General features: G+C 41.2%; 1 protein-coding gene across 1 annotated transcript in view; it reads right to left on the bottom strand.

The window, feature by feature from the left end:
• PTPRO (protein tyrosine phosphatase receptor type O) overlaps positions 1–20,049 on the bottom strand; it is a gene marked incomplete at both ends in the record, with an annotated part of 160,891 nt that overhangs the window by 2,856 nt on the left and 137,986 nt on the right. The window contains 10 exons of the mRNA XM_082490674.1: positions 578–713; positions 3,188–3,342; positions 5,179–5,301; positions 6,293–6,427; positions 8,798–8,874; positions 9,389–9,479; positions 10,507–10,588; positions 12,131–12,166; positions 15,504–15,587; positions 19,136–19,204. Of these exons, the coding sequence (XP_082346800.1) occupies positions 578–713; positions 3,188–3,342; positions 5,179–5,301; positions 6,293–6,427; positions 8,798–8,874; positions 9,389–9,479; positions 10,507–10,588; positions 12,131–12,166; positions 15,504–15,587; positions 19,136–19,204 (988 nt within the window). The remainder of the gene's footprint in view (positions 1–577; positions 714–3,187; positions 3,343–5,178; positions 5,302–6,292; positions 6,428–8,797; positions 8,875–9,388; positions 9,480–10,506; positions 10,589–12,130; positions 12,167–15,503; positions 15,588–19,135; positions 19,205–20,049) is intronic.

Here is a 20,049-nt window from a genome sequence, read left to right as displayed (position 1 = left end):
TTCTGACAATATAACTATTCTCCCGACATTTGCCTTAAAACCAGAAAGAGAACTACACAGTAGTTATCTGGGCAGGGAGAGGGGGCAAGGAGGGTGTCGGGCAGACTCACAATCCTGTTGTCTGTTTGGCTTGTTATTTGTATTACTATTGTGTAACTGAGCTCTTACGCTTGGCTAGATGATACCCTCTTGAACAAGCGTGAATGGCTGTCCAATACTGATATCATTTCACGTGCCATTAATCCCCTTAGCAAGCCCTCTTCAAAATGGTTGGAAAATTTCGTATGTTAATCTCTTCTAATGCATTTTTTGCATGTGAAATTTCACAGAAGGTGAGAATAACTCATCCCCTCTGGAAGACATCAGTGAGACTGTAGATGTGTTATCAGACCCACCTATGCAGCAGATCAAGAACACGACAATATTACAATGAAGAAAAAAAACTTAATTGTGTCTATTTATAGCTATTTTATCAAGTTTTCAGGGGGAACAACAGTTGTTGGACATGAACATGCCACAGAGAGGTATGAAATAGATCCGATGATACATTCACAATGTTAAAGTGAACGGATCTTACCTCTGTCTGCACCATGGACATTCTGTAGGACCGCATGTCAGACACCAAGCCCAATATGTCTACGAACTCGTGGTCACGGATGTGCTGTAAGAGCCGATCCAGGGCTATGAAGGTTCCCGTTCGTCCCACTCCAGCACTGCAACACACAGACATGCGTCTCATTTCAGGCTTATCTGATGGGGACACGGAGGAAAATCAGTGGTACTGCACAAAGCAGGTGTCCTGCAGCTGCGACAACCAGATGTAGCTAATCTGAGGTCAGACGGGCTGGTTAACCTGTAGGATTTAATGCCGCGCAACTCTTCATCCACTGTTTAGGCAGAATGTATGGAATGGATGACTCTGCAACTACTTCACCTTCCTACACTCCTCTTCACATGCTCACATGCAGAATGTGCATGTACACCCTCATCCCCCCTCAGCTGTCTGCTCTTGCTCCTTCCACTGCTCCCCTCAAAGATTTCCTGAGACATCTCTAACTACAGGGGCTGCAGACAGACCCGCTTGGTGGTGATTGCTGGGCAGAGGCAACTGGGGTTGGACCTGCACAACTCAGTTCCACAGCTCTCCTCACTGCAAAGCTCTTGGTTTTGCAAAGGCGCTGCACTATCGCAGTTCATCCTCAAAGGACAAACCACCCAAAATAGTCTGCGCTCCAGGATTTCTGCCTTGGGAGCGCGAGACAGAAATAGTCGATGACCACTGGGCTGACAAATCTTCATCCCCCCAAAGGGAAGCTTAGGGACCAGAAAAAAGACACGCTGTTTTGATTTAGAGATTCTTATGTGCATATGAGTCTTTGCATTTTGATTTCACATGTAACGTTTAAGTCTGACTCCATTATGAGTGTGGCTTTAGAGGTTTTATAGAGTTTCATACAGCGTTCCAACACCATACCTACTACTAAGGATAGAAGTGTGTGCCTTAGCCAGAGCTCTTTCTGCTGTCTTGTCATATTTTTCAGGAAAGCCTTGAAAGTATTTGCAATAAAGTTTAACAGTTCATCTCAACACAGCTCATAATAACTGTCACAAAACAGGTTTGGGGTTTTTTGCTCCTGTTTAACAATAGCGTCGATATCTCGAATGAGATGAACGCAACAGAACTTCTGATCTACTTATTTGACAGATTCATTAATGGATAGATTCACTCTGTGCCTTCTTTAACGTGTTAGAACAATTGCTATAGGAGTTGAACAATACATTTTATCTTCCCCCCTTACATTAATTCCATAGCATTGCTACTTTTAATCTATATATGGTCTAAGATATACAGTGTACGCTAAAAATACTATCTGAAAATACCCTCTCTCTGCTGCTAGAAGCTACCTAATTCAAAAGAAAATACTACAGTTGTTACCCAGCTCTCTGGTACTTTCTTTTATTCCTTCCCAGAACAACTAAGTGGTGTATAAGGGGCTGGATTCCGCAACGCTACATATAAATCTCTTCTCTGGCTTACTAGCACCTTTCTTGATATTAGGATTCCCAGAACAATATCCCTTATGAATTTCTCCATTAAGTTACAGGGGAGGGCTGCACGATTTGCTACTTTTACAAATGCTGTTGTTGTTTTGCATTCCAGTAGAACACTAAGTGCCTTATCTGGAAACTGGCAATGATAGTGCTAGAAAAGACTGGTTTCTGGGAAGGAGCTCTAGGAAGTGTGCAAAGTGATGGCACGAGAGAGTCAGTGCCGACCATCGCATCAGCACGAGGAGAGACAGCGCTGGAGGGGGTTCACACGTTGGGCAGCAACGGAACTGCTGCCTTGGGGGTGGGTGATGTAGGGTTTGGCTGAGATTAATCTCATCAAGCCTTGACTTCCATTAGGAGTGTGTCACCACAATGCACATGTATTCATCCACTGCCACCCATCTATTCACGTATTTCTGAGAAATCTGTTGTGAGTAGCTCTTGCGCTAGGAGCCACAAAGAGGCTTGAAGTCAGTCGGGAGGCACCGATCTGGTATGATATCATCACTAACATAGCAGCTACCCCCAGAGAGGCAAAGTAAGTGAGCATCTTAATAAAAGGCACAAGATGATGCACAAGAGATAAATCTGAGAGTATATAAAACAAAGTTCCTCCCAAAAGAAAGAAAAAAACCCATATAACTGTTATCATGAGATACTGGTATTACTGCTAGCACTCTTCCTGTCACCTCCTGAATGTTCCGAAAGCCAAGTGACCAGAGGAGGACGATCTGCGCAGAGAGACACTTCTGCAGGGGAGCAGCACAGCAGCACGCTGTGGCGGGCTACTGGCCAGACCACAGCATCTGTACCGTGAAGGTGTGGAAATGAGCGAGCAGGGGCAGGCTCTGAGCTGGTGTAGGTGAGGACCACCTGGTGCACCTCCTGAAGCCATTTGTTTATAACAACCAAAGAGCTGACTCTACTCCAGAAAGCCCTGCCCTCGTGTCTATGGCTGCAGGCTGAAATCCCAGCCCCACTCTACTGAAAGAGGAGGACTAATGCTTTACCCTTAACACAAAAGTGTAAAATCTCCAACTAACAGGTGAGCAGGACCCCAAAATCTCTCCTTCCAATGGTTTCCCAACCTATTTAACAAGTTACACCCTCTAGTTCATTTCCTTGAAACATTTACCTGCAGTGTATGATCACAGGGCCTTTACTCTTTGCTGATTTCTGCCTGACCATCTGTACAAACTGGAGGATGCTTTCAGCAGCATTGGTCGTGGGGACACCATGATCTGGCCAGGCAGTGTAGTTAAAATGCATTACGTCTTGCACTTCATCAGCCTAATGGGAAAAGCAGAACAGCAGCATGTTCACAGGAGTTTTAAGAGTGCAGTCACGCTCAGTCAGACTGAGGGGGTTTTGTCATTTTGTGGCTGTTTGGTGTGTCCGCCCCCCTCTCCCCCCCCCGCCCCCCAGCCTAAGGAAGCAAAGTCAGCCAAAAAAAATGACAAAGAATTTACATCCTATCTGATTAAAAAGAGGAGGGGGTATCAGGCCATCATTATCAAAAAGGCACAAACTCTCTTTTGTCGGTTTGGGATTTGTTTTTTGCTTTTTTACCTCGTGGTAGTTTGATTTGATTTTGCTTTTAAATCAAAAATTGTTGCATTTTTCAAGTTTAGGCTTTCTTTCCCTTTCTGTTCCGTTCCCTCTCCTTTTGTCATTTTGCCACAGATAAAGAACAACGCTGTTGGCAAACAATCAAGACAGGACTCTTGAGAGTTTTTCTTTTCAAGTTTCAAAGAAAAAAAGATACGAAAAGGGAAGAAAAAAATCATTACAGGGGCAAAGGAAATATTTTTAAAAAATGCACACTTTTATAAAAAGGGTTTATACTGCCAAAAATCTGGTGGCTTTAGGTGAAAGAGGATCCTCAACACAATTCATTTTTTCTTTGAGAATTAAAGGAACTCAAAACATGGGGAGGGGTAGGAGGTGCCATCAACCAAACCCATGGCAAGCAGCGCTTTTAGTTTTGCCATTCTGGGTCAGGCTAAATAACTGTGCTGCAGTAACCTCTCTCCACTCACAGGCAACAGCAGATCCTTAGGCAAAGGACATTAAAAAATGAGATCATACGAAAGACCCTGAAGCAGCTGCCCTGCCTTTGGTAAAGGACTGTTTACCTGAACTGCAAACTACAGTCTCATCATTATTTTCCATGGATGCCAACAGCCCAACACATCGTGTTTTACGCATTTATACTCCTAGCCTGCACCCTGTACACACTTTGTAACGCAGCGAGGCACGGCTGGGTAGGAGAGAGGTAACGGGCACAAACTTGAACATAGGAAGTTCCATCTTAACATGAGGAGGAACTTCTTCACTTTGAGGGTGGCGGAGCACTGGAAGAGGCTGCCGAGAGAGGTTGTGGAGTCTCCCACTCTGGAGACATTCAAAACCCGCCTGGATGCTGTCCTGTGCAACTTGCTGTAGGTGACCCTGCTCTGGCAGGGGGGGCGGACTAGATCTCCAGAGGTCCCTTCCAACCCTGACCGTTCTGTGATTCTGTGACTAACATCCTGGGCCAAGGCTGACATGCCAGTGCCCAGCTTTTTTCACGTCCCCTCCATATCTCTCACCTTTCCTTCACGAGCTGGTGCCTACAACGGGCTGGTGCAGAAAAGAAAGCTGGAAAGAAATGCTTGAATATCTGAACAGCTTTAATTTGGAAACTGCATGCTCTCGTGTGTAATTCAATACTTTATGGGAATCTACGAATGTTTGCAGAATCGCCCTTTTGAAAAATATTTTCAATTTCTACATCGGTATTTTCAAGTTTTGAATAGCTCATAGCAAGCAAGAAGACAAGCCTGAGATAAAAAATAGAAGTTGTTTACACACTTGTTGTCACTAATTATTGCCACTACAGAAACGTCCAGAGCTCTGGTACTGCTTTTATTTCAGTCTTACGCTTTGCTGAGAAATTCACAGAGACAACAACGTTAGGAGAAAGTTTTGTGATTTATCAATTTGCACCTGTGTGGAGCGAGGGTAAGGCCATCAACCTCTTAGGTGTTTTTCACTGAATGCCAGAAATGGACAGAATTTAAAGAAAAGGCTGGACTGAAATTACCCCCACCCTTTCAGCAGGACCACGCCAAATGTTTCACTTACATAGCTAATTCGGAAATTCCTATAAACCCAGTCTGTGTGCTCCTCCTCCGACAGCATCTCCACCGTAATGTCCCCGTATGCAACAGGATCTTCTGTAAAAGGCCAGTAATGATCACATTTCACCTGAAAGGGAAATAAATACATACATATTGTATTTATATAAATATTTATATGCCTATATAAAAAAGCACAATCAAAAGTATACCGAACCTCGGTTTTAGAAATGTCTACAGCACTATTTACTTGATGCTGCAATAAGAGATAAAATATCCTGTAATGACTCAGCCTGATTGTTCCTACTTGTGTAACTATGGGCATGAGCTATACATTGGTTTTCTGAAGGCTAGCATCAGTATAGCGAAGAATGGAAATACATAGTGTCTTTGTAGATTGTTACTTTTCCTAACAGAATAGGTCTAAAAGGAACAAAACATGGGCAATGAGAATACGTACATTTAAAAAACATTATATTCCAAATATTTCTATTACAATGTCAAGGAAAAGGTAAAGCATAATACTTTTATTTTATTATTATTTAAACTTAAAAGCGCAGAATCACAGAATGGTTGAGGTTGGAAGGGCATCTTGTCCAACCCCTTCCTGCTCAAGCAGGGCCACCTAGAGCATCCTGATCAGGACCATGCCCAGGTGGCTTTTGAATATCTCCAAGGATGGAGAATCCACAACCTCTGGGCAACCTGTGCCAGCGCTCAGTCACCCTCACAGTAAGAAAGTGTTTCCTGATGCTCAGATGGAATTTAACGTGATTTAACCTGTGCTCATTGTCTCTTGTCCTGTCACTGGGGCTCCACTGAGGGGTCCCTTGTCTCCATTCCCTCTCATCAGGTATTTATACACAGTAACAAGGTATCCCTGAGCCCTCTCTTTTGCAGACTGAAGAGTCCCAGCTCCCTCAGGCTCTCCTCATGTGAAAGATGCTCCAGTCCCTTAACCATCCTGAAATGACTGCCACAAGCGAAGGAAGTGCCAACCCAGTTCTCATTATGATGCTGCCTCATAATCAGAACACAATGCAAAGAAATTAATCCACCAGGAAATAAATATGTTTTCAGCATAGTTTCTTTTATACTATGTGCAAGATTTTGTTACGTACCCTTCTTTTCTCATTACACTGAGTGAGCATAACAATAATTTGAGATTTTTGCTGGAGAACCATCTTCCAAAAATCATTCCTAGTTTCTGGCAGTGGTCCTTGGGTTGCAATGTATTCCTGAGGTGAATTATAGCCCTAAGAAACAAAGAGACAGGTGCTGTTTACCAACATGATTAATGCTTTAGAATACATATTTTTCTCTGGCACACATATTTTTTAGCTTGCTCAAGTTCACTTTGTACTTTTAAAAGTGATTTCCAATATAAAGAAACTACTTCAGGATCTTTTGTATTTATTTTGAGATTACAAATTTCACCAGTTTTTAATGCTCCCAAAGTATAAGCAATCTAGAATGGAAGACAGAAGACGGATCTGTTATTACGCAAATCCTTTGCCCTGAGAAAGGAAAAGCAACATTAAAAAAAACAAGAAATGAGAATCCTAAATCAAACTTCCAGCTTCTTCCAAATTTCACAATCTAAGGGTTTGTTTAGTCACAGACATAAAAACAATTATAGAGGCTTAGCCTGCTCATCCCAAGCAATGCCTGTGGGGATTTCCAGTCACTGATGCAAACGGATGGTAGCAAAGAGCAGGATAATGTGCGTGTGTTTTTGTCATAAGGACTTAAATTAGTAAAATATTAATCAGAATTCTGCTTAAAATAATAGAGAACATGCTGAGTCAACACCCTTAACAGATTATCATTGCTGTGTTTCATTGAAGCTCAGATGCTTTATGTCCATATATTCCCTCTCCTATCTCTATCAACATGCTTTCAGTTGGAAAGACTCCTTCCCCTCTCCAAAACCTAAAGGCTGTTATAAAGACTACAATAAAAGATCCACAGAATGGCGATTTCGACATCTGCTATAACCATATTTGCTGAGATTGTATCATCAAAATCGCATTTGGAAAGTTATTTGATATTCCTAATAAGAGCAAAAAATACATCCAACACACAGCACGATCCCACGTAAATTGGACAATTTCTGTGCCACCCCAGTATGTGGATTGTAAAAATATCTGTGATGTGGGAGCACTTTCCATAAATGGCTTCCTCCAGACATCTCTGGAAGTCAACTCCATCTGAGTTTTTGCACTGCGCAGGATTTGCTGTTTGTTTGTCTGCCTGGGCTATGTGTCAAATCTCTGTTACCACAGAGACACCGATCACCACTAGCGTCTGTGTTTGGAGGGAGGTGCTCAGTGGAGAAGCAATCATCAGGAAAAGCCAAGCATTCGGATGACGAGTCTGTCCCAGTTTCTATGGTCAGCGTTATGCTATAAACAGAACTAAAGCGGTGTAAACCATAAAAAGCAGAACTGAGCAATCCGAAAAGGACTGCTACAGAAAATCCTATTATCCGTAATCCCGTGTCACAGAAGTTTCCCGAGTTGTGAATGATGCTCTTGAACGCCGGCACGTTTTTCTTTCTTGATTCACTGCGAGCTCAGGCACTTGCAGCTTGAGCGTTTAGGTTCATGTCGCTTGACCCATAGAAACTAAGTACAGGCGACATGCTCAGCAGTACATCCATGGCGATGCCACAGTGACAAAGAAGTGGTTTCACCGACTCATCAGAGGGTTCCTCCCTTTTCCATAATGCTGACTCAGCTCTCTCTAGCACAGCTGGGGCCAGCTCTGCCTTCCGCTCACGGCAAGGGTGCAGAAATGCTCCTCTGTCTACCGTCCCCAAATGAAAGTTCTTTCTCTAAATGGGTGCTGTGGTGGTCCCGCCTCCCCTCCATGCGGAGGGACCCAGTGGATGTTGCTCTCCCTAACACAGCTCACACCGAGCCACAGCAAGGGGGGTGGGGGGGAATAACAGAGGGGCGAACCTTTGCGGCAGCGGCAGGGATAAGCCTAAGTGCCTGCACAAGCTCAGGGGAGAGGGGGAAGAGCTGATGAGGTTTTTCGCCCACCCCCAGTGTCAAACCGTTTGACTATAGCTCTGCGTATACTTTAATTATCCTAAAACGGTGGGGGCTGCTCCCTGGTAAAGGGCTGCTCTGTGCCAGGCAGAGGGAGGCACACCGGGAGCACCAGGGCCGAGGCAGAAAGCAGAAGGTCCCTCCACGCACCATCTGGGCTGTGCGCTTTTTGTCAGCGTCTGGCTTAATCCTTTTTCCATGTGCTGTAGAAACCTGAAAAATTTTCTCATTTAAAAGTTTACATTTTCCCTAGCAGTCTTAAAAAGCCACTGGACCACTTAACATTTCCTCCCCATCTCTCTACCAGCCCAATGTCGGTTTCACAAAGGTCATCCAGTGCTACTGTGGCAAAATTTGCCAAAAATCTTAACCCCCCCCCCCACTTTTTTTTTTTTTTCCTTTTTGTTGGCTGGTGAAAAGCACAGTTCCCTGCAGGCAAAATACGGACAGCTGAAGGAGATGCTGAGAACATGACTGAGCTTCCAGGAGATACTGTGCCATTTGCAGGTGACACGCTCTGACTGCTGCTCAGGACACTGTTCTTTACACTGACCGAGTCTCTCTACTCACAGGAATGTAGTTGGCATTAATGTAGTCAGATCCCTCTTCTTCATTCATTGAAACTAACCGGACACGACTAAAATCATCTGTAACAGGAAATAAAAAATCATGTGGCTCTCGAACACAGTACTTCTTTCCAACTAGGCAAAATTAAAATTAATCCTATTAAAAAATGAAAAAAATATTAAAAAAAAACCACAGAGAATGCTCATATTTAGCAACAGACAGCAATACTTGCTTCAGCAAACACTACATGGATGCACCATCATTACTGTTCTGCAAAATACACCCTCCAACTGCCGTCTCTTTGGGCTCCCTTAGGTTTCATTAAAATTGTAAGAAAAATACAGTAACGCTACTCAGTTGTAGAGACGACCTTGTGTTTCTCACCTCCAAACTCCAGTCTTGATAAACATCCCTAGAAAGCCATATCTCTTCAAAGCTAACAAAAAACATCTATTGCCTGGTTCTCTCTAAGGACAGGTTTTAAAAAAGGCTTTTATCAGTCAGAAAATCTGCCCTGATTCTCCAGTTCTCTTATTAAAACACTTCTTTCCCTCTCACGGGACTTTAGCAGGAGCCTGTATGTATTGTACTTACATGGCAGGATATTTGTGTAGCGATTTTTACAGCGATTCATGGGAAGATCAGCAGCAAAGTGGGGTATGTCAAGCCCAATCAGTTTTAGCTCCTGGGGTAACAGAAAGAAAAACGCCAAGGTCAAACTCACAAACGCTCGAAAAATAATTCTTTGCGAAGTGATTCCTTGTGGCAGGTACCAGACTGAAAGTGTTCATAAATCACTTTGTAAGCTGACAACAGGATTACACTGACTTTCCTTATCTGATGGCTCTGAGTTTGGCCCCAAATAGCGAGAGAGCGATGATGTGGTCTCTCCTGCTGATGCTGCCAATGCACTGCTGCCATCCAAGGCTGTGACTGTGGACTGCTCCTCCCTACCCACACCTAATTAGCCAAAATAGCATCAAACCAGGGGCTAAGTTATTTCTGTGGTGGTCGTCTACCCCACTTAAGGGGCTTTCTTCAAGTCCTCAAGTGGCTTTTGATCTTGATACCGGGGAATGCTTAGAAGACCTTTCTAGTCATTACCTTCGGTAACTACATCTAATATATGATGCATCAGAAGATTTCTCGCTGGCAGGAAGGGAACATGTCAGCCACCTAGAATGGTGGTAACACCATGACAGTCCTCCCCACTCCCTTTCCACGTTTAAATCTTTGGGAGCTAGCTCTAGGACAGGAGTTTTTTAGTTTTATACTACTAAACTGACTTTAAATTCAGAGTAATTAAGAAGATGTACCTGAACCTCCTTGCTCTTAAAGAGATTTTTGATGTTACCTTCTCATGCCAATGCTTCCCCTCAAATTAAGGGCATTAAATAAATAAAATACAGACATTAAAGTCCTGAACTCAGTTCAGGCTGCCAGCATGTCCTAAACTTAAAGAAAGTGTGTTGTCGCCATAATTATCTTGAATCGAATGTGATGAGCCTCTCAAATCAACTTACTAAATGCAGTCTTTAATGACACCAAGGTCTACTTTTAAATTCTGCAGAACTGGAAGTGAAGCTGACCCACCCAGCAACAGTGCACTTTAAACAACACAGAGCACAGGAACACACCACACAAAACTAACATCTGGAAAAGGCCAATCTAGGCATGGCAGCTAGGAGAGGACAGAGTCCCCACAGACTTACTTCAAATTGCAGAGAAAATTTATAATCTGAATCTTTGGCCATATCCTTGATGTATCCATCAAAATCATCCAACTGCACAGGGCTTTAAAAGAAAAAACACAGAGAAATTAAGCAAAAAAACCCCAAATTTTTTTTAGTACATTTTATTTCTGTTTTCCCCCAGAATACTATCAAGTAATGAATGTGTATTTGCAACAGTTAATGCTAGAAAGCAATAAATAAATAAAAAAAAATCTCATCGTTCAGTGCCACCAAATGGCAGGCACATTGCTCATTACCTGCATCATACCGCGAGGGCCCCAAAAAGAGAGGCTGAAAGAGGGGTGTTGATCCCGCTCGGTGAGCTCAATCCTGCAGCTGCTGGTGCTGGTGATAGTAAGCACCCTAGTTTGGAGGGGCTGGAGTTGTCCTACCCGAGGGAAACCACTGGTCTGAGATGAGGCGAATGGCCCAAGCACCCTTCCTACGGTTCCCAGGCCCCTGAATTGCTTTTGCAGGTGGGTATGTCCCCAAGAGACAGGTGGCACTGCGACAAGCGGTGATCCAGCACCCCACCGCAGAACCACTCCCAGTACCATCTCACCAGCATGCTTCTGGCACCAGAGCAGCCGCAGCTTCATTTAAGCTGCCTCTTGTGCTATGTCAAACGTTCCTTTCAGATATTTTCACATCTGGCAGAGACGCTTTCGAAACTCATTTGAGCTTTGCTCAAGCAGAAAAAATGTATTTCGTGTTTAGGTTTTGATTTTTTCGAAGGCCACCACAAAAAAAAAAAAAAAAAAATCCTTAAAATGGCATTTTGGATGCTACTGCCGTGACTGCTTTCTCTGCTGGCTTTGAGACTGACACACATTTGTCATCAGAGGTCAAATTTTCCTCACAGAGAGATGGTGGCTGAAAAAAGTGGCATATAACTACACAAAACCAGGCAGAGCTTCAGCAGGCATAAATTAGCCTTGATTTAGGGAGTCCCATCATCCTACACATTTTCACCAGGTGAGGGTCTCTCTGTTAGTACAGGCACAGCACCTGAACGTAACACAGAAATAATTAGGCTAATGCTCTGAATAACAAAACACAGGTAAACAGCTTCCCTCACCTAATTATCATGCTCTAATTTACAAGCTACTGAAGCATGTACACAGTAATATTTTCATTTGCTTTGAGGCAATATGCCCAAAGGAACTTGTCTTATCACCACTTAATTACTCCTGTTTACCCGTTAGCATTAACGATCTAATGTTCTAGCAACAACCATAATGAGAGCCTCACGTCAAGAGGGGAATAACACTAGAAACAAATGCATCCCAGTTTTTCACCACTTGTCATTTTTAACTAAGGATAAGCTCTGTTGGAATCACTACGTTGGATAATTGATCTTTTCCCCAGTGACTAATTTTCTATCAGTAAGGAGCTGTTTTACCGCAGCCTATCTGTTGAGAAGAATTGCTTTTGTCCAATTACCGTTTGTTTTCTGCCTTCAGACATCTCTCTCAGGATGTGTTTACCAAGAAGTTTTCTGTATCTGCAACTGCAATATCACTATACCATGTATTCCATAATGCATGTTTAGTCTAAGGTGATATATTTTTTAATTTATTTAAATATCAAAGAAATTACATACTTGGTCAGCTTTCTCTTCTTTAATCCATTTTTACTCCTGTAAGAAAAAAGTGATTTTCATTCATTAAGCCATTGCATAGTCTTTATTCAAAGTTAGTACTGATTTAAGAACATATGTTTCCTGGTCACCATCACACTCAGGATGAGATTGGTGATAACATCTTGGGCGTTTTTAAGCGGAAAGCAAAATTTCCATTGACACCAATGGGATGCATTTTCCATCCTGTGGTGCCGAGAACGACCTGCCTGTGCAAGGTAAAAACCTGTGCCAGACACAAGCAATGGGTCCTCTACAAATCCTGACCCAGCAGCACCGTTGGCTTCAGGTGGACCAGGGCTGAGCCCCCGGGGCCCCAGCCTGGCTCAGCCCACCACGGTGCCCCCCGGGATGCTCCGCTCCAGCTCCAGCGGGCTGGGAAACTGGATGCCTACATTAGAGAGCATCTGGGAATGCGAAGTGTCTGTTGGGCAAAGGGAGAAGACCACCATTTGCGAATTTGCCAAAAAAAGTCAGGGTGAAGGAAAAAAGGAAAGGGCCTGAACACTATTTCTCACCCATTTCATAGCCTACTTTATGATGATCAATGAAGACAATGGCAAATATACTACGGACTTCAGTGGGACTTAAGCTTAAACCTTAGATAATTCTAATTGACTTTTAACAGCTAGAGATAATTATGCCACTCATGTAATACACTGTCTTCACATGATTTATAAGTGATATAATTCCCTAGCGACAGTCGTGAGCAAGCTTGTGAGTGTGCTGAGCAGTATAACCCATAAGGAATAGACTTAAGAACTGTACTACACTAAACACCACCCTGTGGGTTTTTTGGAGGGGTGTCTGTGTTCATCTCATTGTTGGCACAGAAAAGTTAAGCAATCGATCAGATCAAATGTGCGAAGCGAGCTCCCTGGAATAGTTTGGCTGGAGGTTTGAAAACACTGATCCCCTCTGTTAAACAGAGCACAAATAGATTCTTGCTTACTCAGAAGAGATTTTAGTAGTGTTATATTTGTTTTTCCCTGGCATTAAACAATATCTGTTCATTAATCACATTAGAACGATGCTATTTTTAATTTCACGATCTCTAGATACCTTGGGTCATAGCCGCTTCAATCAGTAAATTAAAGGTGAAGATTTTTTATTTCAAAACAACATAAAAAATACAGACAGAAATATTTAAAAGTGGAGTATTTTTATTTTTCTATCCTCTTAAGTTTAGAAGATAAATTTAAAAACCCAAAATATTCTTTTCCAAAATTAAATTTTACAAAATGTTCAGTTTTTGGAGCAGGCACAAACTGTAGTGATTTTGTTATCTTGTCAAGGTACATTTCCATTTAGATGTGGAGCTTTGCCTGCAGAGTTAACAAGAGCTATAGCAATAACAGCTTTACACCAATATGGAGATTTACTTTGCAAATATTACAAACCTCTTCAGCCAACCATGCTATCTATACAGATACTATCTATATAGTATCTGTACACTCATGTGTTCTATACACGTACCCTAGTAGTATATATTCTACATCTTCAAAGATTTTTTCCAAAGAAATCTTAAAATTAATTTATCTAAATTATTCAGCACATTTCTTCGCTATCCCCTGTGATTGTGGTAAACCTTTTAATGTTGGGCACATTGGAATTCACTTCAAAAGCAAAACTATCTAAGCGCTGTTTATAATGGGAATGCTTCTAAGAACACCTCTCCAAGGAACACTTCAAGAGGCAATAAAACTAATGATTGACATCCATTTCTCAGCACCAATTTCCTGTGCTTTGATAGTCTCAAGAGGCCTCTGTTTCTTAGCATTGCAATTGTTTCCTGAACGTTCATAAATGTATTAAACCAACTTGTGTGAAAAACAAAAGACATTTGAAACATTAGCTGGTGTTTCATCTGTTCTTCTACAGCTTAAAATACAAAGAGAGGGATTTATCTCATCTCATTCAACTTCAGCTCTTTTAAACTTGGTCACCTAGACTAAACTAGGCAGCTTGATTGAAGAAGAAAGCTCTGAAGAAAGATGCACATCTGGAAAGGTGAGTTAAAGCACGTTAATGCAACCTAAACAAAAAGAGGCAAAGGGGCAAAAGAAGATGATGACTCTTATTGCAGCAATGCCATTGAGAGTGGCCAACTCGGGCTTCTTGACCATTAGAGAATTAGGAAAGATCAGTGTGACCTCCACAATAATAAACTGCTTGCCTGATCCTCCATCACTGTGCAGCTCCGATAGCTGGGCTTACGTCAGACAAGTTGCAAGTCAATATAATATTAGCCTTGGAGAGATGTGGAAGACTTCCATCTGCTCTTCAGCTGGATGTGTGTGAAGAAAACGGTTTTATTTTCATGGGAGAAGAAATGGACCTTTCTTTAGTTACATAAACCCACTCATTTCCAGGCTCAGTGATGGGTTTTTCTACAGACCCAACGTGACCTAAGGAAAACCAGTCTCAGAATTCCCTGTGCTGAAGATGTTGACTGCCTGCCAGGGCTTCGGTGCTGTATGGTAACACCAGGGAAAACATTTGGTCAAAAATAAATCTTAACTTCGGTACCACATTTTTGTAAATCACTGTATCTTGGACTCAAGACCAGGATCAGGAACTTGTTTCTTTTATACAAATTAAGCATTTTTAGATCATAGTCAATTATAGTTATTTGTTAAATTGTTTGTAAAACAGTTCTGGTTCTAAATAGACCCTGTGGCTTTGTTGGTTAGGTATTTTCAAAAAAAAAACCCCAATGAGTCATTTACTACTTCTTTATAAATTATTTACAGACTAAACTATTAAATATACACACATACACACAGAGATGCACACACAGTGACCCAATTTTTACATTTGGGACTGCTAGTTCGCATCAAATCTCAGTGCACTGTTATTTCTATAAGCAAAACTTTTACTGATGTCAGAAGGAGCATCACCTCCCCTTTAAAAGCTAAGGTATTTGACATCACACACCAAACAGGTGGGGCACGATCAAGCAATTTTAGTAGTAGAAAAGCAGCAGCAGCAGGCGGCAATGCCAGGCAATGAACAGATGAATAACTGGGACAGAAGCAGCCAGGACTTACAATGAAGTGGCAAAAATTGCAAAGAGAGCAATGAGATGAATATGATGACCACCGTAAGATTAGCTTTTTAATACCAAAATGGGTTGGAGCATAAACAGACAAACTAGATGAAGCAGGGTAGCAAATACTTTGATACCCACATCCTCTCCAATCCATGTTCTAGTACAAGAAAATTATATCTTCAAAAGCTTTGACCCATTTGAAAACAAAGGTATCACACATTTTTCATGTATTGGAAATTAACATTGTTTACACATTGCATATGGAAAAACAAGTAAATCACTTACCAAGGATTAATATAAAATGCCAAAAGATAATCAGTCCAAAGGCATGAGGGTAGCAGAGTTAGGAAAGCAAATACACTTCTACGCCTGTGAGCATTAATAAATAACATACATAAAGATGAAAAAGTGAGGAGAGTTAGTAAGACAAACAGAAATCAGGAGATCAGCAAATTCTATTTTAAAAATCAGTTAACCCCATAAAGGCTTTCTCTTACTTACTTCTTAAGACTATTATTAGCATCCATAAATTTTTTTACTCCTCAACCTGACACCCTATGCAGGATTTTTAGCTATCCAACACAAAATTCTGATCAAAATAAATGTGTTTTATGGTATTGCGTCAGGCCTGTTGCTCTAAATCCACGTTAATTGATAAACTGGCAGATTTTCAGAGAGTAAAACATGTTTGAAAATTTCATCCACAGGTTTATGGCCATTACATAGGTGGTGCTAAGACTGTTTTCTGATATTCTGAGGTATTTCAGGACAGACATAGTTTGTATGTACCACGTACAACTATGATAATCTCCCATGTTTGCTCCTGTTAATTGTCCTGTGGATATCAGGACATCTGTATCAGAGATAAATTCTGAGCACTCTAATATCTCTTAATACCCTCTATTGAGTCACATTTCTGAGAACACATATATAACATTTTGCAGAGTCTGATTTTTAAGTGCTCTAAATTATCTCCTAGGTTTTCAGCAAAACATTATTGGAACTTCTTCTAACTGTGGTTTCTATAAGTAACGATTTACACCAGGTTCTATCGTGGCTAAAAGAAATTTGAGTACAACATCATTCTAAACTTCTGTGCTTGCAACCCATTTACCAGATTCTGCTACGCATTAATCCAGGAAACCCACTCAGGCTTGTCCTACCTACTGGTGGAGTGGGCTACAGGCACTTTGCAAATGTGAAAAACTCATGAAACTTCAATAAAAATTGCCCCAGTAGCAGGATATTTTTTGCCAAATACACCCTCAGCATTTTTTTTCTTCATCAGAAAATCCGCTGTCCTAAGAGCAATAGCATCCTTCTACAACTGGTCTAAAGAGGAACCACAAAGTGAAATTTCCTTCTTCAGAACTCTTGGCTCCTATGAAGTTGGTAGATACTGTGTTTTCCCCGACAAGGAAGTCAGGTCAAATTTAATCATTCATAATCTTAATCTTCCCGCCCGTGGTGGAAAACTTTTGCCCGTGCAGCAAAAACTCCAAGTAATGCTTTAATGAGTTTTGCTGCTGAAGAGAAAATGGGCAGCACAGGTTCTGCAGGGCACCTTTCCCAGGCGTTGGTAGGGGTCGTGTGGGTCAGGCAGAAGCGACAGCACTTTCTAGTTAATCCTGTGCCATAGTGGTTGCAACATCAGGGCCTTAGGGCTTATCCGTTGTTAGGGTTTCTGTGGGACTGGACTGAGCATGAAATTTGGTTTTCCTTAAGCAGATCTCCGGTGCCACAGAGAGGTTTTCATTAGGCTTAGAAGCGAGGAGTGACGATGTTGCTGGAATACTCCTCTTTCCTTCCAGAAACTCCAAGGGAGGTTTCTACTTCCTCTTGCCTTCAGAGGCAGAAGGAATTATTCAAGCCTGGGTCTTCTCTCATAGCTACATCATCATGAGGCATTTCCACACTTTATCAAATCACAGGCTAATGTGCTTGCAGACTTACTTACATTGTCTACAGATTAGGAAGGCCGACATCCAAAACAATCGATTTCATTCAACATATGAAAAATACATGACTGCCCAAGAAACACAACATTGTTTTCCTGGAATTATCTGGTCTTTCACCTACTGCTCAAGTGTACTCAACTATTTTATTTCATTAAAAGAAAGAGATGCAGAGATTGCCCAAATCCTGAAAACTCTGCCGAGCTGAACTTTCCTTAGGAATCAGTGGATATGCCCATAGCTCCCTTACTAGATTCATGGAATGAACCCAAGCAAAATAGGTTTCTTAATCCTTCCACCTGTCTTTAGGGCCACATTTTCCACTTGGCTGCCTGGATGGACAGGGAATCCGGTCTTGACATTTGACCACAGAGGCACACAAAAGAAGATATCTTTACTAAATCTCAGAGAAGTCAGGACCGTAAGATTAGGACACACTGCCTTCAGTTATCAAAAATTTGTGGAGGTATTAAGCAGGCATATTTTTCCCAATTTCTATTTTAATAACATAATTTATGTATGTATACATATATGCATATATATACACACTCACATACATACACATATACCAAATCAAGCAACGAGAATCTTCACTTTCACATCCAAACCTATTAATTAATTCCCCTTCCCATAAAGAAGGCTTTTATGGTTTTAATAACATCTGTTGCTAGTTTAATCATTTGATTCAAGCTTGGATATTTAATTAACGTGAGTGTTTGATCTTCTGCCTTCTTTGCCATTAATATAGTCCAAGCAAGAGAAGCTGAAAGAGAGATTAGTTTGTACTGCATACGGCTGGCTGCTATTAAAGCTAAACCAAGCAAGTGAAGCTTGTTTAATATCCAGTTAATTAGCAGCACAGTGAGGTATTGACAAGATTTGCTGGGCTTGTTAGTTCAGTTTGCACGCTTATTAGCGAAAGGCTTGTTGTGGTGCAGTGTCAATCCGTTTAATCCCATCCTTGCTGGCAGGCTGTGTCTATGAGATCATGGAAGCAGCTCCCCGTGCACCAACTCCTCTTTCCAACTTCCTGGCTGTCAACAAAGCTGACCACGGGTGTAAAAATCAAGGTTCATATTTTCTTCTTCCTACATATTGGAATGGAGCTTTTGGGGTCTGACAGCATGCTTTTAAATATCTCTGTTTGGACGTGCCTTGAAAGACACGATTTTTTTTTTTTTTTTTTTTTTTTTTTTTTGCAGAGATCGCTAATAACAAAACAGTAAACCTCAGGTCAGTCATTTGATTATCAAAACGGGAATGAAAATGACCACACTGATGCCAGTCAGGTAGGCCTCAGAGCCCTTTTGATTCTGGAAAAGCTGATCTTACAGACTTTGTTCCAATACTTCTCTTTGGCTGATGGTGTCAGTGATGGCTTGGAGTCCAGAGTCGGTGCCTGCAACTCTTGTAGGAGGTTTTCTAGACTAGCAAGAATATGGGGTTTGTTTTTCTTTTCTAGCCGTTTCAACAGCACTGAACATTAGGTTACAGTAAATATTTGAGTTGGCTCGTCTTTGTCTTGCAATGCAAGGAAAAATTAATTAATGGTACCATGTGAAGACAGTTGCTAATTGGTCATCTACAGGCAAGCTTATTCCTGGATGTAAATATATCTCTATGGAAGTGCTCATGGATTTACGGATCAAGTTTCTACACTTGTCTCATTTTAGGAAATATGTCTCCAAGAAACAGGAAAGAAATATATCCTCCCAAAACACACCTATGCAACTTGGTTGACATGTATATACATTATTCCCTACTAAAAATAGCAGGTGACGGAATACATAGTCTTGAGTCATCATTCAAAAAGTAAAATACTAAAATAACAGGTATAGTAGTTTTATCTTAAACAGGGACTGTGATGACATAAAAAATAAGCACTTAAGATTTAAAGATCATATTTGCCAAAAAGCCAAGATGGGGAAAAAAGTAATTAAAAGCTTTGCTTCAAACACTCACCAGTTATAAGGAAGCTTTCCATCTCTCTCTAAAGACGCAAAATTGACAAAGGTTCCAGCCCCGCACTCCCTGTTTCAGGAAGACCATTGGGTACAGAGTTACTGGTTTTGGATTCTCAATGCTTGCAATGACATTTATTTAATAGAGGACTCAGACTTGCAGAGAAGTGCTGAACACTCACATCTGTAACTAGGTCTGAGATAATCTGTGATAAACGTAAGTGAAATACCTTAACGTAGTCCTCCAAAACCACTAAATGCTCAACACCGCCTGAGATCAAGTTTCCAAATAATGTTTAGAGTGAAACAAGGGAGAAGTTGCTAATAAAGATCTCAAATAGACCTCATCTTCTGTTTAGATTTGGGCTTTCTATAGTCTGGCACTAGCACTAGTTGCTGGCCTCAGTACACATGCTAAATAATTTATTTTTTTTTTTTTTTTTACACTAAATATTCACTGTCCCAACTCTAAGGAGAAGATATAGAATTGTCTCTATTTGACAGAAGCATGGTAATTTTGAGTTCACAAAATAATTTTGAAAAAACCCTGAATTTCCTGAATAACATTCCAGTGAATTTATCAGAAGTCCATTTTTTTCAGCTACAAACGGTAAACTGACTTGTCTATTTTTGATTCCTTGATTTAAGCAAACAATTGCTTGCAGCTTCTCATTGGATTTACTTTGTTAATTTCCTCCTGGGGTTTTTATCTTCTATGGCTAGAAGCAGTGATGAGAAAAAGAAAAAGCTTTGGGTTACCTGCACAGTAATTAAATAGGAAAGAAAATTAATTTAGCTTGTTTTTTTTTTTCTTTTTTCACAGAGCCAGTTACACGTAAAAGGAACAAACCACATAGCGTTCACTAAAAGAGAGAGCCTGCAAAATACGTGTGATGTGGTCATCTGTTGCATGGA

Source organism: Vanellus vanellus, assembly GCF_965231255.1.
Source record: "Vanellus vanellus genome assembly, chromosome: 1".
Classification (NCBI taxonomy): Eukaryota; Metazoa; Chordata; class Aves; order Charadriiformes; family Charadriidae; genus Vanellus; species Vanellus vanellus.
Note: the sequence above shows the minus strand (reverse complement) of the source record. Positions and strands in the feature narration are given on the sequence as shown.